Source organism: Prunus dulcis, chromosome 5 (assembly GCF_902201215.1).
Source record: "Prunus dulcis chromosome 5, ALMONDv2, whole genome shotgun sequence".
NCBI lineage: Eukaryota > Viridiplantae > Streptophyta > Magnoliopsida > Rosales > Rosaceae > Prunus > Prunus dulcis.
This window is the reverse complement of record NC_047654.1, coordinates 7,448,306-7,474,344: the sequence shown is the minus strand read 5'-3', so window position 1 is coordinate 7,474,344 and position 26,039 is coordinate 7,448,306. Positions and strand designations below refer to the sequence as shown.

Genomic DNA, 26,039 nt, shown 5'->3' with positions numbered 1-26,039 from the left:
ACGTGCTCGTGACGACACGAGGGTCACAAAACTGCACAGAATTACATCACTACCCTCGCCCACGCGTCCCAGCACGCGCGGTCAGATTTGGGTGTCCTAAGCGATTTCGGGTGGCCGAAAAATCTCGGAACCAAGACGCCAAACTCCTACCCTAGGTAAAACACCCCATTTGGAGTCACTTTTGTTCTTGGACATACCCCAGAAAGTGACCCGAAACAGTAGTTGTGAGCGGCCAAAGTTTCGGCCAAACTTCAAGTCGAAAATCGAACCCCTTAGAGCTACAATCGATCGAAACCCATATACCCATAAGCTAGAACACGAAAAATAGCTGAGAAACCATACCTTACTCGATCGATTTGGTGGAGAAACGAAGGAGAATTTTGAGCTGGAAGTTCGGGTGGCTTCGAAGGAACCTCCGTCGGAAAACATGATTTTCCGGCCAGCTCAGGGCGGCCCCGGGGTTGAGGTCGGTCAGGTCTTGACGGCGACACGGAGGCGGACCCGATGGTACCCATGGCGGAGACCGGCTCTGCCTGTGGTGGCCGGGCCGTCGCCTGAAAGTCGAACGGGCGCATGATCCAATTCGCGCGAAAGGAGAGAGAGGAAGAGAGAGAAAAGTGACGGGGGAGAGGAGAGAGAGGGGGATAAAAATCTGACTTTTTGGCCAAATTACCGTTTTGCCCTTCGCGGTTTTTAGACCATATCTCATTCGTTACAGCCCCAATTCGGGTCTACTCCGTGTCTACGAACTCGTTTCGCGCGCTCTACGCAATGGCGCAAGTGGCATTCCCAAATTCTTTCTCGATCAAAAAGTCAATTTTCCCCCTATTAAAAAAAATGCGAGGGCAAAATAGTCTTTTTGCTAGAAGATATTTTCTTTCTTTTTAGATATTTTGGTTTGGGTTATTACATCAGAGGTATTCAATAAGTTGTCCATATGACACCGCATTGGGAATCAGTAATATATTTTCTATCATGTCCAATCACATAAAATAATTGCATACTTTTTCTAAAAAACCTCACACCAGTCAAGCAATTTTAAAATATTAGTGAATTATTTGTCCTAGTCTATATTAGTGATTATATATTCACTTTGCATTTTTTTCACAGTATATGTTAACTTTGAGAGGGATTCCACAAACATATAATACAAAGAAAGAAAGCAATAGTAGGAGATGAACCAGTACAAAAAACAATATATAACTAGTACAAAATAATGCCATAACCTTGTCACAAATGCTTTTCCATAAACCTTGCCCTAACATATAATAAATAAAGGCAACATTGTATATGATGCAACCATGTCCAAATTTGATACGTGATAAATAAAAATGGACATGGCAGCAACATATGACTGAAGTGGATGGGCACTTTGCATCTCGTGTTATCATAATTAAAGACATCAAAATATTAGGGTTGAAATCTTCCATAGTAGTAAGCATCAAAATAGGTTCGAAGCAGAGTTTAACGAAAATTCCAATTCCACTGATTTGCCTATGCTCAAACACGAGAACCAAAATGGTTACTTCCCTTGCTGAGTATATTTGTTAACGTCGGAAATGGTAATAGATGACCAATCAAACCCGGGTACGACGAGTTTTAAGTAGGACCGGAAGTAGTCGAAAGCGTGTGATGCAAGCTGCAAACTAGGATTTTATGTATCTAGCACAGGTTGGGAAGGGGTTTAGATTCACCAATTCTACTCTCCTTTTACAAGCAACACATGAATGGCCTAAGAATCATTCAAGGGGTTAATAACCATAGGTTGACTAGGACAGATACCATGTTCTAGGACTTGTGTGATTATCATATTCTCAAGGAGCTTAATGACTCTTGTATGCTTTATTCTAAGTAGATACCATGCTTAGGTTGCATATTAGAGATCACGTGTTGTGTAGATACCATGCATAATCACATGCCTTAGGAGAATCATGCATCCTGCACCTAGATACCATAGGCTTGTATGCGATAATCTATTGTTGATGAAGCTTGAGTCAATTTATATGCATTCATAACTTGGATAGGAAAACTAGTGGTGGATTCCAAGGCTCTAACACCTCTTAATCATTGTTTCACAACTTGTTGATTGCTGCCAGTGTTTACTTTCGAGCACTTTTATTTCACTTTCTTCTTTTCATTTCAACAACAAAACGCCATATTTCGAGTGCGTGTGTGGTGCTAGGATTCTGTCTTAGACCTTGAGTAATTTGCAAGAGGCGTTGTTGAATTCGACCTTGCCTTTAGCTAGTTAGTCAGTTTCTTTGTTCTGTGTTTTTCTAGCATTCTAAGTAATTTAACTTGAAACCAAGTTACCATTCTCCGTGGGATCGACCTCCTATTTACATAAGCTATACTATAAACGGTTCGTGCACTTGCGAGAATTAAAGTTGCTGTTTTTAATAACTCATTTTAGTTGTTAAGAATAGGAGCAACAAATACCAAAGCCAGCCAAGAATGCATATCTATATAGAAATTATAAACGAGGTTAAGTGAGTCGAATTTCATCCCAACTGCTGGTGTTTCCTCATTTCTTACTTCAGAAATGTAAACCCTCCCATTAGCTGTTACACAGTCATTACTCTCTGAGCCCCCAGACATTTTACCCATGTATATTATTGAACTACTTCTATATTACTGCATAGCAAATATTAATTCATTAATCAATCATTATTGCATTACAACATATCAATGCATTCCACTTGCACAAAACATTGCCCAAATTGACACAAAACAAGCATAGCCTAGCTTGTTGGGTTCCGATTACACAAAACGTAAGCAAAATTTAATAATAGTTACGCCATCTCTTGTGAAATAATCTTGAAAAAATAACCTTAGAACCAACATGTTCAACTAAGAACACAAATGTAATTCAAATCAACAATTACAGAACTTCAGCCAATATCCTCTCCAAATGCTTACTCCTAATGCCATTAAGCCTAAGTTTAGGATCTTTTACCTATATTTCATAATTTCCCACCCCCACCAAAAACAATCAACTAAGTATATTGAATATTCATAAGGAAATGACGCATTATTGATTCCACAAATGACGCATTATTGATGCCACAAATGACGAATTTCCCACCCTCACAAAAAACAAACCAAACCCAATAAAATCAATCTAGCAAGAGTGAACTTACCTCTCAAAGTCAATCAGGAGCTCCGAAGTCAGTCAGCTTGAGAGAATGTGGTGGACATTAGAGAAGACTCTTTGGTAGTGGAGACTCCATCTCTACCAAAATCGAGGAATAACTGCTGCTGCGGCGTCTAGCTATAAAAAAGATATGCTACTTTGCTGATGACAATGGAGTGACTATAGGGTTTGGGAGCTTTGGATCTTTCTAATTACGGGTTTGCATTACATTCAATAAGAGAGGATTACGTTCTTGAGTTTTTCACACAGAGGGAAAAATCTTCAACTGAAGTTGGGTTTCCAACGGGTCATATTTCAACCCGGTTCTACATGCACCCTCTTTTAAAAACTCACCGTTGGATTTCATCCGACGGCTCTTACATAACCCTCACAAACACCCATTATAACTTTTCACTCACTATAGACGAACTCCTAGAGCATTGCATTAAGTATGGGCTTGACAACTTCATGTGGAAATCTACTTCCATGTCAGCTGGCCTGGTGAGCCCATCTGCAGGGCCCATAGCTTTCTGACCCAACACCCTTTTCTTCTTCTTCATCAAACTACACCCCTTCGATATGCAGAGAGCTACAAAAATGGGGACGAGGACAAATTTCTACAAGAACCCTTCCATCGCTTACAAGAAGGACCTCAGTCTCTCCTCTGTTCTTCAGAACCTGAAAGGTAGCTACCATTCTCTTGTTTTTTCTTTTTCTCCTCATCGACCCAACAGGCCTCTAATCTGAATTAACTCTATTTCCTCTGTTTTCAGCTTACAACATCGCCACTGGAAATGCTTCTCCGATTGAAGAACATCCACCAGCTGCTGATGGCAAACCGGCATGTCGTAAACGCCAGCGTGATCCGGAACTGCCACCGCCGCCTCGTCGTCAGACTCAGAGCCGTGAAATCGAAGAGAACGATGGGCCTATGTCTCACCAGGATTACATAGACAAAAGAAGGCAAGAGCTGATTTTTAGTTTCAATTATCAAATTCAAATTTGTTCCATAGTTTATGAATTGCAGTTGTTGCTTTATTTATCTATTATTTATTATTATTTAAAAATAAATAAATAATTTGCTTATTATATTAGTTTGTGAAATGCATGAGCAGAAAAGAAGTTAGTGCATCGCAGGCTTATGAGGAATTGACTGCTGATGTTTTGGTAATTGAAATTGCTGCTTTTAATTTGTTTGCATTGTAAATTTGTGATTGATTAAGGTCACATTTTGAGGTTTGGTTTCTTGTTTTGGCAGGGAAAGCCGGGAACTTCGTGCTTAAAGTTGGTACAATATGACAGTAAGCTTTCTCTTTTTCTATTTCTCACTCTTCATTCTCTGATAATAGTCAACGATGGTTGTTTGTCACTAGTAGGAGCTTGTCAAGTTCTACAATTTTGATAGTTTTCAGCCAATTGATAAACATGGTAATGTGAAAAATATAGGTGACGAAAGTACTTCGGAATGTGAATTGAAGCAGGATTCTCCAAGTTCTGGTTGGTTATTCTTGTATAAAGAAACACGTAAAGACACTCAATTTTGCTGATAATTTCCCTTACTAAGTGTGATAATGATTGGGTTGGGTGAATCAGCTCAAATAGAGATATGGATTCATCGATAGTTTTTCCTAATAAATTTGTTTCTTTGTAACTTGAGGTGGCTAATTGCCAAGAAATTCATTAATTTGTCCTTGTTAACCCTACTTTCTCTTGGCATGCTTCTTTCAGGTCACATACATGAATCTGATCAAGTAAAGAGCAGAAGTGAACAGCGTTTCCCTCATCCAGGAGAACCTGTTTGTGTCATATGTGGTAAATATGGAGAATATATATGCGACCAGGTGGGTTATGATATTATGTGAGCATTTACGAATCTTTAAACTTCTAGTCATGGAGTCCCTTTGCACCCCTGCACTGCATGGTAGTAATCTCTAGACTCTAACTGGTGTTTGTCTGTTTTAATAGACCAATGACGACATCTGCAGCATGGAGTGCAAAGCTGATCTATTGGAAGCTCTTAAAGTTGTGAAGGTACTTAGCCGACAAGTTTGTTGTAGTGTTTTATTTATTGCTTCCATTTGTTTGAAGTCCTCTGATAAATTATTTTCTCAGGAGCCCTCAAGCAATCAAAGACAAGATGTCTCCTCATCTGGACCCAAATTTTCCTTACCAATGCCTGATTTTGGTGAGGACACTTGGGATTATGAGCGGCATCGCTGGTCCAAGAAGATTTCCAGTCTTTCTACTTATGAATGGTATTTATTTCCTTAGACATCTTGTTTGTTTGTCGTCTAAGTTTCTCAAGTGTAAAAAATGGCAGTAAAATAGAGTCCATGCACCAGAGAGAGGCCACTGTTGTATTTTTCGTTACAATTTTATTTGTTTGCATAATTTCACTTATTCCAGTATAAAATACATGTTCTGATCATTTTAGCTCTTTATTCACCTGTGATTGTGAACTTGTATGTGTAGTTGGAAATGTAGAAGGCCTGGACACCTTGCTGAAGATTGTTTGGTGATGACAAGTAACCAGGTTCTCTATTAATTCTTTTGGTTATATTTATAGTAAACACGCACCTTACTGCTTCCATGATTGGCCTTTGTAATGAATGGAGAAAAAGGGGGAAATAGATGGTATAACTCATTAAAGTCTATGTTTCGTCCAGGTGACATTGGGCCAAGGCAAACCCAATTCAATACCTGCTGACCTTCTTGCATTGTACAGAAGGTTTGGAATTTATTCTTAAGTATTTTTCCTAATTTACCTTTTTGTTTTTGTTTTTGTGCTTTGGAATTTTGACTTGTTTTATGTAGGTAATGATGCCTAGCACCGATATTATTATATTGCCAAAATATAGAAATGAATTTTTAAAGTTTAGGGATCCTCCTTCCTCTTGTTTATTGCATTTAGCCTGACCTTCTTGTGTTGTTGAGTCTACTGAAAGCTGTTATGCAGGAGAAAATTTCTAGTGCTCATTGCCATAGAAAGTAATAGTACTGCCTCGTAGCTCATGTTATCCATTGTGGTATATTTAGTAGAAGTTTCTATCCTGTATTGAGCTAAGGAGTCATATTATCTTACCAGCAAGCAGTTATACGATCATATCTCATCGGCAACTTCATTTTCATCTAACATTGAAAAAGAATATTTGTAGGAATATATATTATATAGTCTAAATGGATTGTTAAGATGGTAAGGTAAATGCTTTTTGACATTGGATATCTCCACCAGTTCGAGATTTCCTCAGATGAATAGATTTTCGGTTCTCATTAAGCAAAATGAGTAGTGGATTGTTTACTTAAAGTCAGAATGTTATCCAGTTGTTTTGAATTTGTTCTGCTGACCACTATTGCATTATAGTTCATTTAATTAAGCTACCTGTGGTGTGTTTTTTAGATTATCTCATAAGCTTATACTTGGCTGGAGAACATAATTTATTTATTTGTTCTATTGATCACATAATCAAAGTGGACTCAGGATCCCTTTTGTGGCCTTTTTGTGTTTGCAGATGCCACCAGATAGGCAAAAACATGTCAGCTGCAAAGTGCAATGAATGCTATAGCTCACTAAATTTAGCCACATGCCTTCATTGTAGCATTCCGTTCTGTGACAAGTAAGCATAATAGTTCTACTTTGTGGATTGATTAAGTTGTACTTATGGCATAACATAAGGTTGTACTGTTGAACATTTATGCATTTCTTGACATCTAGCAAATTTTTTGTTTCCCTTATGCAATTTTTATCTCACTTTTCTGGGACTGATTAATGTTGCAATGTGTATGTTGTGTCAGTAATCAATTTTAGTAGATAAACCTTTTCTCAAGGGAAATTGCATTGATGAGCACACATATTATTTGAATTTTGTTTTCCTTTTGAAACTTTTAAGGCAGAATTTGTAACTTATTTTCATGATTATGTCCATTGGGTTATTTTGCTTGCTTTGCTTTGCATTTCAAAACAGTTTTGAAGTTGAAATGCTCTTCCTTAGAAAATACTTCAACCACTTATTATATTTTTATGCTCTTACTTGATTCATTAGATTCTGTTGTTGCTACACTGCCATTCATGGGTTTCTTTTCTGTTATCTTTGTTTGTTTCTTTTATTGAACACTTGAACATAATGATGAGGCTTAAATCCTGAAGTTAGAAGTTCAGTTATAATGCTTGGAAAAAAGAGCATCTCATCAACATAGTCAAAAAGGGAGTCAAAAGGGCTCGGAAATTGTTGATCCTTAGCTTGCAGATTAATCTAGATATTTTTCTCAGAACCTCTTAGTTCATGTTTAAATTCCATGCTCTGGCACCAGAGCATTGGTAGACTGATAATCTTAATTTCCAGTGCAGGTCATTTGAATGAGCATATACAGGCAAATCCATCTCATCGACAATATTATTCTCATAAGCTCTCTCGTCTGGTGGGTACTAACTTTGGTTCACTGTTACCTAAGAGTTTTTTTAGAGAAGGAAAAGATGCTGTACCAGCAATGACCTGTGGTAATTTGAATAGCATCTTGATGTATTATTTTACACTAATTCTGACATAGAACATGAATAAACATAAACTTCTTTGACTCAGCTTAGGGGCCAAAAGTTAATATATGCCGGTTATTTTAGGATCTAGAAATTCTAGTAAAGCTCTTCCCTTCTGCTTCTTTTAAAAACTTACCCTTAGAACCTTTGACGATGACATCTGGTCTCTCTCATGTATTGAAGTTTGCTTCCATGTAAATAAAATAAAGCTGCTACGTGACTCAAGATTGCAATCATGATTTAAAATCATAATATATTGGGAGCTATGACTCCAATCATTAAGTGGCTCTTTTGTATTATGCTTAATAATTTATAATTGATTGGTGAAGGTGAAATGCTGTAAATCAACATGCAACGTGACTGACGTCAAGGATCTTTTGACATGCCAGTACTGTTTTGATAAAGCTTTTGATAAGTTCTATGACATGTATACTGCAACTTGGTATGGAATTAGTATGCTAGAAATTAATTTTTATTTCTTCACTTATTTTTCAGATTATAGATTTTGCTACCTGTAGTTTGGCCTTCACTCAGAAGGATTGGGGACTGCGGTTCCTTTTAATTTGTTTGAACTTAGGTTTAGTTTAGTCTGTTAATTCTTAAGTGGTATGTCTGTTGGGGTCATACCTCATATGATCTTTGAATCGACATCTTACCCACTGAAATCTAGTGATTGAATTTCTGTAAATAAAACAAAACAAAATAAAAAGATGAGTCTTGAGTGAGAAGATGGAATAGATACACACATAAAATGATCAACAAAACGATCCTAAGAGATTGTGATGCGTATGTTTCTTTTCATTGTCCTATACATAAAGTGATCCATTAGTGTACAATAAATTAAATATGCACGTATGTTGCAGGAAAGGCACAGGGCTTTCAATCATATCAGGTTCTATTTGCTGCGAAGATCACTTTGCTTGGTAAGCATGTCTGTACTGTTACCTTCTGGCCTTTACCGTACGCCTTCGACATCGGGTTATTGATCTTTTTGGTGACTTGTTAATGCTACAGGCATAGGATGAACTGTATGAATGCTAATGCGGAAGAAAGTGCATATATCATCAGTAAGAGTTCCCAGAAAGACAAGCGTGTTCAGCTCAGTGACTTCATTTTCTAAAAGGGTCACGAGAAAGACCATACTTTGGTTGATCAGACTCATAGCGGTGCCTCTTTGTATACTCCTAGTAATTCCTGTAAAAATTAAATTGAAGCTGCATAGCAGGAAGGGCTGCTGTATGGGGAAAGTTAACATCGTAATGGGTTTTCGGTAAATTACAACAGCACAGTCAGTACATCTACGAGACAGCAAACATGACCGAAAGGACGACAAAACCAAGTCAGAACAGAAGCATGAACATTGTACATCGTTTATTCTTGAACTTATTCTTTTCTTTTTGGTAATGTAATTTGATGAGAACGTACAAATGCAAAGGTTATACATCTCAACAATAGTATAGACGTTAATTTATTTTGTACAATTATAACATTGGGGGCAAGATAGTCAATGTCAATTTTTAAAAATTAAAGAATTTATGGGGTGGTTTATGGAATTCTAAAATACTAATCTCTTTTTTTTATTATAGAAATTTTCTATTTAAACCCTATATTTTTCTTTGTTCACTCCAATACTTAAATCATTAAGTTCTTAAATTTTATTATTGTGTAAAAAGACAAAAAAGGTCATTCAACTTAATACTTAACTCTAGTACATATATACACATCCCACCACTCTTCGTCTTTGTATAGTTCTTTTCAAATTATAGTCATTCAAATCTATCTTATAAGAATATTTAAGATCTTAATAGTTAAATAACATGTAATTATTCATTAATAACTCAACTGGAAATATTAGAATTTCTTATTAGAAATATTAGAATTTTCATAGAAAAAACGAACGCATATACGTTTAGCCCAAATTTTTTTATTTAAAAAAATCTATAATTATGACAGAACAAAGAAAATTTACAAAACAATGGCAACAAAAGAGGAAAAGGGCAAAAAGGAAAAAAGAAAGGAAAGGGATAAATTTTAATTTTAATAATAAGGGTACAATAGGAAATTTTGTAAAACCTTTATGGTTGTTGGGTCCAAAGAGCAAAAAATTAGGTTCCAATAGAGTTTCCCAAAAAGAAAAGGTAAACCCAACGAATGTGATTAAACGACCGACGTTCCCTTCTTTGGCGCTTGAGAGAAGCTTGGCGCTTTCGCTTTGGTCCTTCTTTGAAGTTGAAGCTGTAAGTTCTTTTCTCGTCTTCGTTTTTGGTTTTGATTTGCTTGTTTCTTACGATTTATGTTTGCTTTTCATATTCGTATTGCATCGATACGAGAAACTCTTTTTCCATTCTTGTAAGCTATTTGCAGCTCTTCTGAATTTCACCAATTGTTTTTGGTTGCCAAAACCCTAACATGTATCTGTGCAAAAATTCAATTTAATTTGGATTTTCGAATTCCACATGCGAATTCATGCTATTACCTTGAAATTGTATTTCTTCGGCGTAGCATATTTTTGATTTGAAAGACCCCAATTTTATAGCATAGGAAACCCTAGATTTCATTCCGTTGTATCTCTTTCTGAGTCTGCAACCCTAGTTTTGTTCGTTCCTGGCGAAATCCCAATTGATCGTTTTTACGTATTATATGCAGGTGAAATTGTAATTTGGAATTAGAAGTAGTCATGGGTGGTCATGGTGGTCTGAATATACTGCCTCAGAAGCGGTGGAATGTGTACAACTTTGATAATAGAGAGAAGGTGCGACAGGACGAAGAAGCTGCCGCCAAAGAAGAGCAGCTCAAGCGTGAACAGTCGCGCAAGCGGGATGCTGAGTTCCGTCTTGAGCAGCTCCGGACTGCCCGTGGCTTGGCTCCGGTGAGCCAAGGGGAGAAGCCTGCTGTAGTGGAATCAAAGCCGGGTCATATTAATCTGTTTGAAGGGATTAAGATTTTTGACCCTATTAAAGGATTAGAGAATGAGGGAGATGATGGTAAAGATGGGTTTAAGAAGAATAAGAAGATGAAGAAGGAGGAGAAGCCCAGGGTTGTGACTGCAGAAGATGAGAAGTATAGGTTGGGTTATGGAGTTGCTGGTAAAGGAGTTAAGCTGCCATGGTACCTTGAAAGGCTGAGTGCAGATGCAAATGATGACAGTGGTGACGGTGATGAATCGTCCAAAGGGGCTAAGGGGGAGATGAAGAACAAGAGTGGGAAGAAGACGTTGGAAGAATTGAGGGAAGAACGATTGGAAAGGGAGAAGCGAGAGAAAGAAAGGGAACGCGCATTGATTCTGAACAAGACCCGAAAAGGTGGAGCTGCTTTGAAGGATAGAAGGTTTTCTAGGAGGTGAGTTTACGGAAGTGTTCTCAATTAACCAGAACTTTGAATTCTCTGATTCAAGTTGTGTTTGTAGTCTCTATAGTTTTGGTGTTTAACATTTTGGATTCGTGATGCATCAAAGGATGTTATGGCTGTTACTTTGTGTTACAATGATATTACATATAGTGGATTGATACCCTGCAAGTCGCTAATCTGTTGTCTATTTCACTTCGTATATAAGTGCTAGTTGGGGTAATTGCAGTCTCTATAATCTTATTTTTCTAGGTTAAAATGAGTAAGATGAAAAAGAGAATAGACCCACGGCCCCAAGAATGTGGTTAAGAAAATCCAACACACACTTGTATATACAAAGCCCGTACAAGTAAGATGAAAAATGATTTGGAAGTGATCTCTTTTTCTGCTAAGAATTAGACCGATTAGACTTATTTTGTGAAATTGAGCATGAACCATGACATCTATTTTATTCATGTTGAACTGGGTCTAAACAAAACTACATCACCGAAAGAAAATGTACACACTCCAAAACGAAAACAAAACAGATCAGTCTGTCTGAGACACTCTCACTCGACCTTAACCTCAAAGACGTCCTTCCTTTCGTCCTCTTTGACCTTAGGAATCGCCAGCTTCAGAACCCCGTTCTTCATCTCAGCCCTAATCGAATCGAGCTTGTAAAGATTGGGAGGCAGATCCAATCTGCTAGAGAATCTCCTGCCTCCACCTTCTTCATCCTCCGAGTCTTTATCTTCTCCTTTCACAACCAGCGTGTTCTGCTCCACCGAGATCTTCACATCCTCTTTGTCTAAGCCTGGCATGTCCATCCGCAGAAACAGAGCTTCCTCGTTTTCCTTGACGTCCCAGCCTCTTCTTGACCCTGCAAAAAATGGGTTCTCCGTGAACTGGTCCATCATGTTCAGAACCTGGCTCAGACTCCTTGTTGGTGAAAATGGATCAAACACATCTGCAATTCGCAAAAAGACAAAAACCCAATTGAGATATTTGACTAAAACGAAAAACCCAATTTGGACTTCGAAACATCTGACCAGGAGAAAAAAGAAAAAGAAAAACCCAATTGAGATAACCCCCAATATTATGCAATAAAACCAACTAGTTTAGAAATGGTCTGAAAAGTTAACAGGACCTAGCCTAGTGGAAAAGACCTTGACTTGCAAACCAGCATAGTTTAGCGTTTGTATTCAAAAAATATATGATGTGAGAAATGAAACGAACCCAGATGACCAGTACCTGAGAAGAAGGTGGGGCCAAGGTCACGGCGGCGAAAGGGAGACCTGTCAGTGGTGCTGCGATCAACAGGGACCCTACGATCATCTTGATCGTAGCTTGTGACCTGGGCGTTGGAGTTGAAGGAGCGATAGACAAGGGGAGAAACTGAAGCAGAGCGAATGGGGCTGGAGAGCTTGGAGAAGAGGGTTGGGGCAGAGGCCCTTCTGAGAAGGATCGAAACTGAAGAAGCCATTTGTGCTTGCTAGAAAAGAGACTGAAGTGGCTTTTTTCTACTGTGTTGGTTTTGTGGTTTGATCAGTTTGTGAATGGAGATTAGATTTTGTACGTGTTGGGTGTTGACGAGGGTTTGAAGGCACGGGGTTTTATATAGAGCAGACACATATGGGATGTTGACAGGGGAGGCGTGGAGAAGGGGAAGGAGGGAGAGGCTTGGAGAAAGTTCCAGAGCATACAGGGATACTAGTGAAGGTTCTAGAAACAAACAGTTTGATCGGATATATATTTTTTTTTTCCTTCGGATTTACAAGTTATGAATGCAAAACCCGAAATAAAAAAAAGGGAGTGCTAGCAACTTTCTTTCTAACTTTCTTCCTTCTTCTCATGACAAGTGTTATTTTTCTTACACTAAAAACAATGTCATTAATGCATCACACAAATTAGTTTTTGTTTTCCAAGTTTACCCTTATTAAATGTATTAATTTTTTTTAAATAACAAGCTAATTTTTTTTTTTAATAACTTTCTTAACACATTGTTAAAAATTAAATAAGAAAATAAAAACTGAAGTTTTTTTTAAATTTTAATTTCTCCTAAGAGAACGCGCGTTTTGTTAAAAACAAAATAAAAATGATAACAATGTCATGAAAAAAAATTTTATTTTAATTTTTGAAAACGATGTATTTTTTTAATTATTTATTTTTTAACAATATGCTAAAAAAGTTATAACAAAATTTGAATAAATTAAAGGAAATATAAAAGCCAATACATTTTAAAAGGGTAAACTTGGAAAACAAAAATCAAATTGTGTGATGCATTAATGGCATTGTTGTAAGTGTAAGGAAAATGACACTTGTCATAAAGAGAAGGGAGAATGTTCAAAAGAGAAGGTTAGAGAGAAGGTTGCTAGCATTCCTCATAAAAAAAATGTCTTGAATTTGGATGTTTTGCATTCGACAATGCTCTGGATTTCTTCAATACCGCTTGTAATAAAAATAAAATAAAATATTTTTAAAAAATAATATAAGCATATATTACAAATTGAAACTGTTTACTAAAATAGAAAATTTGGACTAGTCCTTAATTAAAATAGTACTTAAATATTTTTAGTTTAGAATAGGTACCGAAGAAAATTCATATTATTTATGTGGGTCTAAGGTGTTTAAGGGTATTACTATTATTTTAGCATGACCTAATATACAAAAGCCCTTATACTTATTTAGAGCGAAATTCAAAATTAGCCACATTAATTTTAACATAATAAGAACCAATTAGAAAATGACAAGTGGCTAGTTTTGAATTTTTCTCTCTTATTAGGTTCTATATAAGTTATTGTATAATATGTCATGCTAAAATAATTTTTAAAATAAATATCTTCTATTTTTATCTTTTACGAAATGAGGATTCGAATTTAAAATTTCTTTCAATATTGAAAAAGATATATGAGTAGACCGAATGCTAGTTAGTAAATGGGGAGGGCGCATTCGATCTATGCTCTTTATTTTATTTTGTTTCATGTGTTTCATATCGGTGCACTTTGTTACGCAGTCACATGTTTTCACATGGGAGTACAAATCTACAAACTCCGGCTACTTTCCTGTTCAAAACCGCCAAAACAAGCATGACTGGCATTGTCTGCCTCAACAATAGAAAATGTTATTTCTTGTTAATCATTGTACTTTGTTCATTATACAATTTAAAGCCACGTCAGACCACGGTAAATTCAGACCAGACAGACAATTCTTCCAAATTTTTTACTTCAGAAATGCATCATTCTCATTGTCAAGCCTACAAGGGCATTGGTTTAGATTTGAGCTTGATCCATACATATCTCATGCAGAATTAGGAATTTGCATCCAATTAGGTTAGAATTCCTGGTTTCATTTGATTTCATGAGGCTGCCTCTTTTAGTTGCTTGATTACAAAGTCCGCAAAATTATTCATTCCTTTTTTCTTTTTTTTTTCCCACGTGCAATATCCTAAACAACTCTAATGTACAGAAGGCGTTCAAACTCGGGTGCAATAGAAGGGCATACTATCTTGATCAACTCACCTAACTCACATTTGTTATTCCTTTCCCATTTAAACCCACTGTTTTACTTTACATATTAAGTCAAAGACCTTTAGTTTAGATGCAAACCCCAAAACATACCCAGAAAATGAAAAAAAACAAACAAAAAATGGGACAGTGGGATTCATTAAGATAATTACCGACAAACTTGAAACAAAGAAAAAATAATATAGAAGAAATGAAGACATGTTTTACATCACACTGAGATGTATAAAATTATTGACAACCATCAGAGATACAGTTAACCAAAATCTCTCAAAGTTGAAACACAAATGAAACAAAGTGAAAATCATCCTCTTAAGTTACAAAAGAATGTAAGTTTACCACGCACTAATCTAGAATTCCAGCACCTAAGATCCACAGCCCCACCTAAACAAGTTTGGAAACTTTTTCGCAAAGCTAACTAAAAATGAGCCACCCTCAGTTTTTCCTTCAACCATCATTCTTCAATGACTCGAAAGGAAACAGCTCGACACAAGATTTGTAACTGAGTGCTTACGACTTCTTCATGAGATAGCCCAAAAGTAAGCCAATCAAGCCAACAATAATGACGAAAAGGATCGAAACACCACCACGACTTTTGCTCCCTTGACGCTTCAAGAGTTCCTACACAAATACACAATAAGAAAAGCACAAAAAAATTTGGGAAGCAAGAGATTTAACAATGCAATATAGTGAAATCCATGGAAGAAAATAGTATAAAGCCTTTTTATTGTCGATAAAAGAGAGTGATTAAGGTAGCAGAAGAAAAGACAAAAAGTCCAAGAAATAGTTACTGTCTTGACATTTACTCAGAAATCAACCTCAAACATCTCCAAGAAAGTAACAATACTAAGTACCGCACTCTTATCCATAAGCTTCATATGAAAAAAATCCATACTTCAAATGGAATGCAATTCGCAAAACTATATTACTATCACAGGATGGGAAAATCACTACAACATCCCTCGACAAGGGCCTACCTTCAGAAGAGAAACTTCAAAAGAGTTGAATAAGGAAACACAGTGAAGAAGTTTTTTATTCTTCATTTTTGCACCATCCCTTACATATGTACAAAGTGCAAACATACACGTAATGATAACTGAAAACATGTAAGGTAATCATGTTTAAGCACACAAAGCATACTTTTGCCTAAGGATAGGAACCCCTATCCCCTCTCCCCTCTCCCAAATAAATAAATAAATAAATAATGGGTAAAGAAGAGGACAAATTCTACAGAAGCTGCATATTAAGCTCTCACCAGCTCCTGGCGAAGCCTGTTACTTTGTTGATTTGCTTTATTCTTTTCCTCTGTCAGTTTCAATATAAGTGATCTTGCCTGCAATTATAAGAAAAGAAGTATAAGAACTACCATCGCAAGCACCACTAGTTATATGGTAGACAACCTACTACTTAAGGCAGCAGCACACGTGAATGCAGGTTACATTACAAACCTGTGTAGGTTACAAATTGGTAGAAACGAAACTATCAGGAAGAAGAAGAGAAAAGGCAAAAGAAAGTCTCTAACAAAAAAAGATTAAATCCACTATCTGTTTGCAAAATAAAAAAAAAGGTATGATTTCTAGTCCAATTAAAAGCACCAAGGAACAATCACAATAAACCAAAAGATGGAGTCCAAAATTTCCATTATTTCCTAACAAGCCCCAAACTCAGGTAAGGATAAACTCTAGCCGGTGACACAACGAGGAAAGAAAAACCAAGATATTTAAAGTCATTTGTCTAACGACTAATTCCAATCGATAAATCTTCTTCCGTCTCGTGAACAACAGCTTTCTTCACATTCTAAAAGGACTGATCTTAAGATATAATTGTAGTACAATAAAGCCCATATAGAAAAAGGTTCACCATTGTATGCATGCTCGTAAGAGCATGCATGTATGTGCAACAAATATCACGCTAGACAAGTTGCATTAGCGTCACAAAACCTCAACCCAACTATCAAATAGATACATAAGATTTTAATCCCCATATGAAGCTTTTTGTTACACTAACTAGTCCAACAACTAATTTCAATTTTTTCTAGTAAATATTTACATGGTTCTTGGTCGTAAGGATACTCATAGCACAACGGAAAAGAGATACATGTAACAGACATCTGACCTAAGAACATACAGAAGTTATAACAGATTTCTGCAACACAAACAAGAAAAACTCAGAAACTGGATAGGGTATAAGACACAAGTGCACACACATAAACAGATATGTGGTCTGAGTAGGCATTTACCTCTGCAGATCTCTCCTGAGGTTCAAGCTGCTCACTAAATGCTTTTGCAGCCTGTAATCACCAATAAACGGCATGCCAATCAATATCTCTCTGCTGACTGAGGATAAGAAATCATCATAAAGTCTACCTCAAGTACTCACATTGGAAAACTCAGCACCATTCACATTTCCATTCTCCATAACAGAACCCCTTGGTGAAGACCCTTCTTCTGACCCTTCTGGAACCGGAGAAGGGGGTTGAGGTGGAGAAACATATACCACTCTCAATTTGAACTCCTCAACCACATTTCCCGCCTCTTTATTGAACTACACAACATCAATTCCACAAATGAATAACATTCGGCATAGAGTACACAAAAACACCAGTATTCACACCATTGTATAATATCATTATATAACTACCACTTCTGGAGTAATATCCTTTGGAGCTGCACCATCATTGGTTTTTACACTCTGGAGGAGAAACTTGTCCTTGCATTGCATGTCTGGAGGAGCCTCTTTTTGTGCTTGCATTGTAACTAAATCAACAAAAAAATAAATGAATTAATCATCGAAAATTTCAAATCCCATATTCTATATAAACTATACATACAGTCGAACAAAATAATTAATATGCACCTATAACATCACATGTGGATCGAGGCGAGACAATTCCCGTGTTCGGACGAACACAATACTTCTTGGGATTCGTAGTTTTGACCTGAACATAATCGAATCAATATCAAACATCCAAAGCAAATCTACAAACTTCACAAATATAAGTTTCATTTCTACCTGCAATCTGATATTTGGAAGAAAAACAAACCAAACATAACAATTGTCATATTCGAATTTTTTTCTTTTAATGCTGTCTGATTTACAACATTCGTAAATCACTCCATTACAAACTAGCATGCAGTAAATATTAAAAAGATAACAACAATTCATGTTAATCGAGTGGAAGCAGTAACTTTTCAGGTTCCAAAAAAAAGAAAATCAAATGATAGAATATCCACATTCTCAATTCTCCTTTTGTTTTATTTTTCGTTTTCTTTCCTCGCATTTTCCAAACAACCAAATGGAGAACATAAGCAAAAAACCGAAAAATATGACGTAATTATTACAACGTGCAGAAGAATTTGAAAGCACAAACACAAAACAAACACAAAAACAAAAGAGGAGCACCTTGAAAGCGACATAGTTATCGGTCTTATTCGAGAGCAGAAGCGAACAAGAGATCTGCTTCTTCAATTCGACTGAAGAGAGAAAAAAAACAAACAAAAAAACACAAAATGAAAACAGAAACAAATACCGCAAACATGAAAAACAAAGTCTACAAAACGCAAACAGATCGAAACGAAGAGAGCGTTACGAAAATTTTACTAACAGGGGAACTTGAGCTCCAGAGGCTCGATGCTGAGAAGCTCGCCCGTGCTCATTGGATTGATTGCTTGATCGATTTGGTTTGGGTTTGCTGTGGAAAAAGGTGGAATCTAAATTGAATTTAAATAAAAAACAGAGATAGGCGGAGAGATCGAGAGAGAGAGAGAGAGAGAGAGAGAGAGAGAGAGAGAGAGAGGGGTAGAGGTTGTTGGGAAATTGGAAGAAAATGAATTTGATTGTGAATTTATGAGAGGGGAAGTGTTTTTTCTTTTTTTTCTTTTTTTCTGTTTTTGAAAGATAATTTTTTTTTTTCTTGACTTTTGATGATTTATGAGAGAGTAAATGAGTAGTTACTAATTATGAATTTTATGAATGAATGTGCGTTTATAACAGCTCTACTCTTTCTCCCTCGATCCCTTATTTTGGCATATCATAGGAGGATATGAACTCTATCCATTCCCTTCTTTTTATTTTCATTTTTCCTAATTTACTTTTTAGTTTCTTTTTAAGTCGAACTTAATACTTTATTTTTTATTCAAGTGATATTAGATAATATCAAAATCCAACATAGACTATGGATGTAGGAATAAAAATAGCATATTTATTTATATAGAATGGATATTAAAAATTATTCTAATTTCATACTTTTGGTGCGGTTACTAACACTTATAAAAATAAGAATTATTTAAAAAAATAGAATTAAAATATATATAGATTGCATAGTGTAATCCAATAACTTAAAAACTATGGATTAGATTAATTTTTTAGAGTAAATTGTCCCATACTCTGATACTCATACCTGTAACTTATTTGTAGATTAATTTTTGGTAACAAGAGATCATTTTTAGATGGTCTTTTAATACTTAAAGTTTTTCTATAACATAGAATACCCTCTTCTCCTATACTAATCTTTTTAAATTAGTACCTTTTTAAGAAATCAAACGTTAAACCAACTTTTAATTAGTAGTGGTGGCGGTATGCCAAATCAAAACCCCTAGCCCTCTCTCTCACAAAAAAGACTCTAGAGCCGTTTTCACTTTGAGGGGGAGGAAGTCACTGTTCTTCCTCCCATTTCCCCTCCTTTCTTATTCCCCTCTCCCTTCCTCCCTTCACCCCTTCTCCTATTTTCCCCAATTTTCAGAGACAGAAGGTTTCCTCTATTTGTCTTCGTTTTGTAATGATCTTCTGCTCATTACAGGCTGATGTGTCTCGGAATCGGATCTCCACATGTGTTCGGTGTCGGATCTCTACCACTATCCTTTTTACGATTTCTTTATATTTGGAACAAGTTGCAAAGACTCTTTGGGTTTTGTGTTGTTTTCACCTATCCTTTTGTGAGAGTTTTTCACCTCTCTTTTGTGAAAGGTTTCCACCTCTTCTTTGTAAGAGGTTTCCACCTCTTCTTTGTGAGAGGTTTCCACCTCTCCTTTGTGAGAGTTTTATTTATATTGTTATGACTTGGTTTTTTTCAAGCTTTATATGTTTTTGGTTATTCTGAGTTTGCTCTTTTAATTGTGATGTCTATACCAGAGTTTCTTCATTATTATAATGACCATTTGTGACTAGTGACTGTTTTGGTTGAATTATGAATGCAATTCCATAATTTCTCCAGAAAAAAAGAAGAAAAAAAAAAAAAGACCAACTTTTAATTTAAAGAGACTAAAATGCCCTTCCAATCCTTGAAAACACACAACCTCAACATCACTCTCAAAGCTCATATGGCAATTCATTCCCTATAAAATAAATAAATAAACAAAACTACCTAAGAGCATGTCTAGGGGCGGGGCAAAGGGCTATCCACCATTTTGGCCATCTGGCCGTTCAAAATTTATGTTGTTCTAGTGGGAGGAACTAGGAACCATGGCCCATTTTGGCCATGTAGCAGTCCAAAATTTATGTTGTTCAAAATCTTCATGCTTGCTAAATGGTAGATGTAATGACAATGTAGTTCATTACCAAAGTTCAATCATATCATTGGCTTCTTGTTCAAAAGTCAGTTTGTCCTATATGTCGGGATGACGTTGACTCCAAAAATGTTGGGCAAAACTTTATCATTTTGGGAAACATCTTTGTCAATGAAACTATGCTTGAGTGGGAGTCCATATTGATCCAACTCACTAACATTGAATTAAAACTCATAAAAAATAGGAAAACCTTGGGAGTGACTGCAAAATCATTACACGTGTTATAACATCGATGAAAGATATATTAGAGGATAAAGTGATTTGAGTTATAAGATGTGATTCTAATTACGCGACAATTTCTCGAGTCAACATATTAATAACTAACCACGTATTATAACATATTAAAATTATAATATCATGTGACTGTTTGACTGTTATACCAAATAGTTCTTTATTAAAAAGGGATGGCTCTCCCTACACTCAGAAGTAGGACCATCAATACAAACTGATTATTATTATTTCCTGTCTGGGCCCAAGGTTAGGCTAGTCAATGTTGAACCATCAATACGCAGCAGTTGGGCTGGTACAAAGCCAGCCAAAGCCAGCCAGCCAAACATTGATTTATGAATAAACTTAAATTGTACCGTCTATAATGACAATCGCTTGGTTTATTGACAGAAACGAGCGAATAAAGGTCCTTGAAAATATTGTGTAGTTTGTGAAAAGGGAGAGCGTTATTCGTGCTCCCTTATTTTAACTTCTCTGCCTTCCTATGAGAATGTATCTGCAGGAGCGAGAGAGGTTAAATTATGTATAGACCATAGGAGCACGAATAGCGCTCCTCTAGAAAGATAAAAAGATACACATTTATTTGGTAATTTGATGAGCTGGGCTATCCTTCAAAAGGAGTTGATCTCAACTCTTCAACCTGCTGGCCAAGTTCTTTCAAGACCTGTGAGGAGAAAATAATGAAAGACTCACTAAAGATGTTTAAGGCTAGTACCAATATGAAGAAATTTTTATGTTTTAGGACTCACTATCTTGGCTTCCTCAAGTGCAGCTTCTAATGCTTGAATTTTCTGCAACACAACAACAGTTAACATGTTTTCGTGGATTGAATTGTAGGAAATGAGAGGCACAAGAATTTTCAGAACTCACTTTGTTGGCCTCTCTAAATTCTGCTTCCAAGGCCTTGATTTTCTGTGGTGCAATTCCACACAAAAAAGCATTATATCAGAATGAAAACTTGTTCTTTAATTCTCTTCTCAGTAAATCCTAAAGAGCGTTATAAATTCGAGAAACAGGGAAGAAGAAACACATAAACAAATTTCTTTAAAAAGAAAAACAAGAATGGTGCTGCAACTGAAATAAGTACATCAAATAAAACTATCAAGAAACAGATATATCTGAATTATGCAGAGAGCAGAAGTATGCAAGGAAGGAAGGCATTGGTTATATTTGGTGTGCTTACTATATTGCGTAAAAGCCCCTCATCTGAATCCAAATTACCATTTTCTGCATAATTGTTGACCCCATTATTGTCTGCAGAAATTGCCTGAAAATATAGATGAAGTATTATGTACCCTCTACTGTATTAACTGCACATGGTTAAAAAGTGTAAACTGCAATGCAACAAAGTTTGAAGTTAAACACTTGGGAAGGAAAAAAGTTGATCACTTGAAGCATTTCTGTAATATCTGGATTGTTCCAGGGTCCTTTGTCACTTAAAAGGCAGCCTCCATAATCAGAACAGGTGCAGTCTCCACCCAGAAAAGTTGGCAAATTGCTGCAGAAAATTGAATTTATTTTTTTCTTAATTATGAAGAATAAATCAGAAAAAGAACCCTTTTTTCTCTCATTTCTAATTTATTTATACAAATATACGTGCGAATTTGTACCAACTTGGGCTTGAAATGCTTACCTTTGATCAACAACATCAAGCAGGTTACTTTGGTAATTGTATCCCAGCACCTGAAATAATAATCTCGAAGACTCAAAAAAAATTAGTCCACTGGGATTAAGGAGAAAAAATTTCTGGCTAGAAATTTATCCACCCTAGAGAAAAGAACCCTCACCTGAATCTTTGCTAATGTGCGTGTATCAAGGAAAGCCTTCACTGCTTTCCACAGCATTTTAAACCCAGATCCAGCATTCACAATAAACAGGCGATTTAGAGTCTGAAAAATATCAATAGCTCTAAAGTCATTGACAGATAAATAAGAGCACATACACTACACTTCTGTTAGTATATCTAAAAATGAAGTGTCATTCATTTCATTTCAAAAAAAATGAAGTGTAATTCATCAATTTTCAGTAGGTAAGGACTTGGCATTCCTTTTAATCCGATGAAAATATACCGCCTTCTAATACCCGATAATTAAGTTGACTATGATAGCTTACGGCAGATTTGGTGTTTAGGGTTGGATTGAATTGGATAACTCACTAGATTCGATGTGTATTGAAATAAGAAATGAAAGTGAGATGAATGATTTTTAATATCGTGGGAATTAGAATCGTTGAGTTATAAGGTGTTAATATCCTACTATCTTGTGGGGTTTTGAAGGGATAAATTTCCTTCATCACTAGTCCATCAACTTCAATTTGGACAAAATTTTTGAAGTTGGGTCTTGTTTCGTCCTTCAACGTACCTTGAATATAGTGACTTATCTCCAATCTAATCTAATCCTATGGACTTAATGGTAAGATTATCGACATATTCATCACTAATTTTTCTAATTTTTTGTTTTGGAATCTAGATTACTAATCTCCTGACTCACCAATCAACCATTCTAACCATCTTGTTGTTCACATAGCACCCCTGCAGAGAAAATGACAACCCACGTACCTCTGGGTAGTAATTGCTATCAATCTTCTGAATTTCCATGAAGAGATATCTAGCAGGCTTTGAGAAATTAGCCAATCCCTAATCAAACACAAATTTCAAGTATGTTAGAACTCACTGTTGCAATTCAAATAACACATTTGATGAGGCTGTTTTATTTTTCTCAGCCAGCAAAATCAAATCTTCATGAAATAACATATGGGATGAACATGAGAAAAAGATGCTCACCACTCCATGCACATCTAAAATACTTGTTGTAGATGCTACATGCCTCTTGGCTGCAAGTGAACATGCAGGGTATCTCCAATTTAATGTTTTCTCTTGTTCCGACACATGATACTTGGTAAATCTTTCAAGGGTAGTTACTTGCAGAAGCTTGTTAAGGTCTACCATCCCGATTCTTTCGATGTACAACGGTCTACCGTACCGGTCTACCCCATGATATCCATGAGGATAGCATTTCTTTACTGCTTCATACTCCTCAAACTTAAACTCCTGCAATATCAGAACATCTACTATTGGATTAGCCAAAAACAGGGAAAGAAAATCTTGTAGTGATGTGCCTTGCTGTAGTAAGACTAGTTGATGTAAAATGATAATGGTACAATCCATACATGGCCTGCAGTCAAATTTTATGGGTGAAAATTGTTCCCTTTTTTTTAGTTGAAACTTTATATTTAATCTCATGAAAGCTAGAACTAAAACAGGCTTTTAGAGTAATTAATATGGACTTGGTGGTTTATCTTTTTTGATACAAGCAATATTCTACTTTAAACTAATTTAAACTATATGGAGGGGGATTCGAACTCCGGTGCAGAGTGGAGAGCACATCCGCTCTAGCCAACTTGGCTAAGCCCATGTCTGCTTTCTTCAAATTTATCTTAAAACAAGCCTCTAGAGTAACTTGTGCTTCAAGCTTCTATACACTCTAATGTTTACATAACATGATATCCCTGCATTTCTGTGCTATTAGCACACCAAAATTAAAGCTTCTGATATAAGTCATGCTGTAAAACCAATATGAAATATATCATTATCCTCTGTATCTGTTGGAAAATATAGTTTACTTCGAAATCTTTCACCTTTGGAATTGCATCAACCATATAATCCTCGCGCCACTTAAGATAACTCAAGAAGGCATCTTTTGCTTTTGTAAAATCAAAGTCCCTCATTCTGAGAAACCTATAAAATGAAATCTCAGAAAGAAAGAAAAATAGCATTATCAATGAAATAGAAAATTTGGAAACACTTAATGTCAAATAATGTTCCCACATCAACTTACCTTAAAAGGGTATGATAATCATTGTGCTGTGGAGGAAGCTGGTCCTCAAGGAAAAGCAGTTCTCTGAAACACTCTACAACCTTTTCATCCTTTGGATCACGAACTCCTCCGAGAACCGTTTTCAAGCTCTTATTGCTGCTGATGCTGCTGCTACTCCCTCCAAGCTTCTTGAACGTGTCGCGAAACTTGATCATTGTCTTGAGGCCTAAGTTTGACATTGAAGATGAAGGCCTGTGTTTGTCTTGAGGAGGGAGATGCCAATGGCTTTCAATGGGTGGATGAAGAATTTTGGGCTTCCCTGAACTTGAGGCAACATCGCCATCTCCATCTCCATCTCCACCACCTTTAGATATGACTATATCCCTGTCTTCTCTTGACTTATACATAGGTAAAGACGAAAAGCGTGCCCTTACAGAATCCAACTTTAATGGTTAGAACATAAACAATTAATGTTTAATTGTTACGAGTTTGGAAGGGGAAGAAGTTGAACTAATTATTCTTGCATCAATTACAGGAAGAAACAGTTTTGCTACAGAGACAATGGCAGCCCATTACAACATTACAGTGTAGGCAGTTGTTGAATTTCAAACAATTGTACATGAAATTTATGAAAAATGCGCAAGGAGAGAACAGCAAGCAAAAGAAGGTGAACACAAAACATAAATAAATAAAAAAGAAAAGGAAAGAAAAGAAAAGGTGAAACGATGTTGGGCTGGGTATCCAATTCCATGCTTTGCTTGCAGCTTCGAATGCCTGAGCTTCAAGTAACCTGTGTACATAACTCTGTAACGATTTGTTTCATTCGAGGTAGCCTGTAGTATATCATCAGTATGTTAAATGAATTCTATTCAATTCAAAGTGAGATCATATCGCCAACAGGATCTACCCAGTAGAAAATGGTCTTGATTTGCAGATCAGTGGTCTCAAGTTCGAGTTCTATGACACCGATAGTGTGTGTGAGAAACCCCCTCCCTCTTATAATTTAGAGTATCGCTTGTATTCAAAGTGAGATCATATCAAAGATATTCAAACTGAACTACTAAGCAAAATGTCAGCATAATGCAATAAAAGCTTGAGCTAAGCTTCATTCAAACTCCAATGCTTCCTTTCTCTTGATGATGGCAAAATTCGAATCTATATTGTACCTTTTCGCGGCACAACCCCAACGACACTTGAATAATTAGAGTTCACCACTCACTTGAGTTTACAATGTATTTTAGTATCATAATTAGATCTACATAGTGAGTTTTCACCTCCCCAACGACACTTGAATAATTAGAGTTCACCACTCACTTGAGTTTACAATGTATTTTAGTATCATAATTAGATCTACATAGTGAGTTTTCACCTGTTCGTGTCTTGTGTGAAATTAGCTCCTATGAAGTACGGATACAGATACGCAATACACGATATCATACAATATATACCAAATACCATACAACATTATATAGGATACAACAAATCTTTAAAAACTAAAATAAAATTACGATAAGCATAAGTTAATTAAAATAATATGTATTTTGAAAATAGTTACCCTTAATAAAATCCTAAGATGGCATATAAAGGGCAATTAGAGATTCTTTTTGGCAAGAGAATGGAACATTTTTAAATAGTGTTTTGGTTGAAGAACGTAAAGACATAAGTTGGAAACTTGATAAAATAAAATATAACATATAATAATTGGTTTTACTACTAATTACACTTATCTTTTATGACAAAACCTCACACATTTGCTGGATTTTACAAATGATTAAATTGCAGACAATATTTTATATCTCGTTGCAAATTATGTAAGCTATCACGTCGCGTAAGCTTTTTGAGAATATAAATATTATAGTCATGGGCAAAGTTGTGTTAAGGCCAGGGGTGGTCTTGGGCCCCCCAATTAATTTTATTGAGTTA

General features: G+C 36.1%; 5 protein-coding genes across 8 annotated transcripts; 2 read left to right on the top strand and 3 right to left on the bottom strand.

Annotated features, from left to right (window-relative positions):
• The first annotated feature begins 3,647 nt into the window (after positions 1 to 3,647).
• Positions 3,648 to 9,196, top strand: LOC117629317. Of its 4 annotated transcripts, XM_034361865.1 has the most exons (15): positions 3,648 to 3,818; positions 3,907 to 4,096; positions 4,249 to 4,300; positions 4,392 to 4,434; positions 4,580 to 4,630; positions 4,862 to 4,974; positions 5,099 to 5,164; positions 5,246 to 5,388; positions 5,606 to 5,666; positions 5,800 to 5,861; positions 6,643 to 6,747; positions 7,474 to 7,549; positions 7,994 to 8,106; positions 8,528 to 8,587; positions 8,679 to 9,196. In XM_034361865.1, the coding sequence occupies exons 1-15, from the start codon at positions 3,713 to 3,715 to the stop codon at positions 8,782 to 8,784; spliced, it is 1,347 nt and encodes a 448-aa protein (XP_034217756.1). In that variant the 5' UTR covers positions 3,648 to 3,712; the 3' UTR covers positions 8,785 to 9,196. The 4 variants fall into 4 exon arrangements, 2 of the variants coding, with proteins under 2 accessions (XP_034217756.1, XP_034217757.1); XR_004586056.1 differs by lacking the exon at positions 8,679 to 9,196 and having other exon boundaries at positions 7,474 to 7,628; XR_004586057.1 differs by lacking the exons at positions 8,528 to 8,587; positions 8,679 to 9,196 and having other exon boundaries at positions 7,479 to 7,549.
• Positions 9,197 to 9,780: 584 nt separating this feature from the next.
• Positions 9,781 to 11,188, top strand: LOC117628083 (leukocyte receptor cluster member 1 homolog). Its single transcript, XM_034360450.1, has 2 exons — positions 9,781 to 9,901; positions 10,311 to 11,188. The coding sequence occupies exon 2, from the start codon at positions 10,342 to 10,344 to the stop codon at positions 11,005 to 11,007; it is 666 nt and encodes a 221-aa protein (XP_034216341.1). The 5' UTR covers positions 9,781 to 9,901; positions 10,311 to 10,341; the 3' UTR covers positions 11,008 to 11,188.
• A 234-nt stretch (positions 11,189 to 11,422) lies between these two features.
• On the bottom strand, positions 11,423 to 12,761 carry LOC117628084 (heat shock 22 kDa protein, mitochondrial-like). Its single transcript, XM_034360451.1, has 2 exons — positions 12,240 to 12,761; positions 11,423 to 11,955 (listed from the first exon to the last, which is right to left on the bottom strand). The coding sequence occupies exons 1-2, from the start codon at positions 12,469 to 12,471 to the stop codon at positions 11,558 to 11,560; spliced, it is 630 nt and encodes a 209-aa protein (XP_034216342.1). The 5' UTR covers positions 12,472 to 12,761; the 3' UTR covers positions 11,423 to 11,557.
• Positions 12,762 to 14,672: 1,911 nt separating this feature from the next.
• LOC117628711 (vesicle-associated protein 1-2-like) lies at positions 14,673 to 18,454 on the bottom strand. The gene is made up of 8 exons (XM_034361214.1): positions 18,114 to 18,454; positions 17,912 to 17,982; positions 17,366 to 17,447; positions 17,150 to 17,265; positions 16,889 to 17,053; positions 16,749 to 16,799; positions 15,765 to 15,842; positions 14,673 to 15,130 (listed from the first exon to the last, which is right to left on the bottom strand). Exons 1-8 carry the CDS (start codon positions 18,163 to 18,165, stop codon positions 15,020 to 15,022), a joined length of 726 nt encoding a protein of 241 aa, XP_034217105.1. The 5' UTR covers positions 18,166 to 18,454; the 3' UTR covers positions 14,673 to 15,019.
• A 2,209-nt stretch (positions 18,455 to 20,663) lies between these two features.
• On the bottom strand, positions 20,664 to 24,755 carry LOC117628258 (phosphatidylinositol/phosphatidylcholine transfer protein SFH11). Its single transcript, XM_034360674.1, has 11 exons — positions 24,138 to 24,755; positions 23,938 to 24,037; positions 23,084 to 23,350; positions 22,859 to 22,936; positions 22,089 to 22,190; positions 21,935 to 21,984; positions 21,691 to 21,799; positions 21,485 to 21,568; positions 21,172 to 21,213; positions 21,051 to 21,092; positions 20,664 to 20,965 (listed from the first exon to the last, which is right to left on the bottom strand). Exons 1-11 carry the CDS (start codon positions 24,521 to 24,523, stop codon positions 20,906 to 20,908), a joined length of 1,320 nt encoding a protein of 439 aa, XP_034216565.1. The 5' UTR covers positions 24,524 to 24,755; the 3' UTR covers positions 20,664 to 20,905.
• Between the last annotated feature and the right edge of the window lie 1,284 nt (positions 24,756 to 26,039).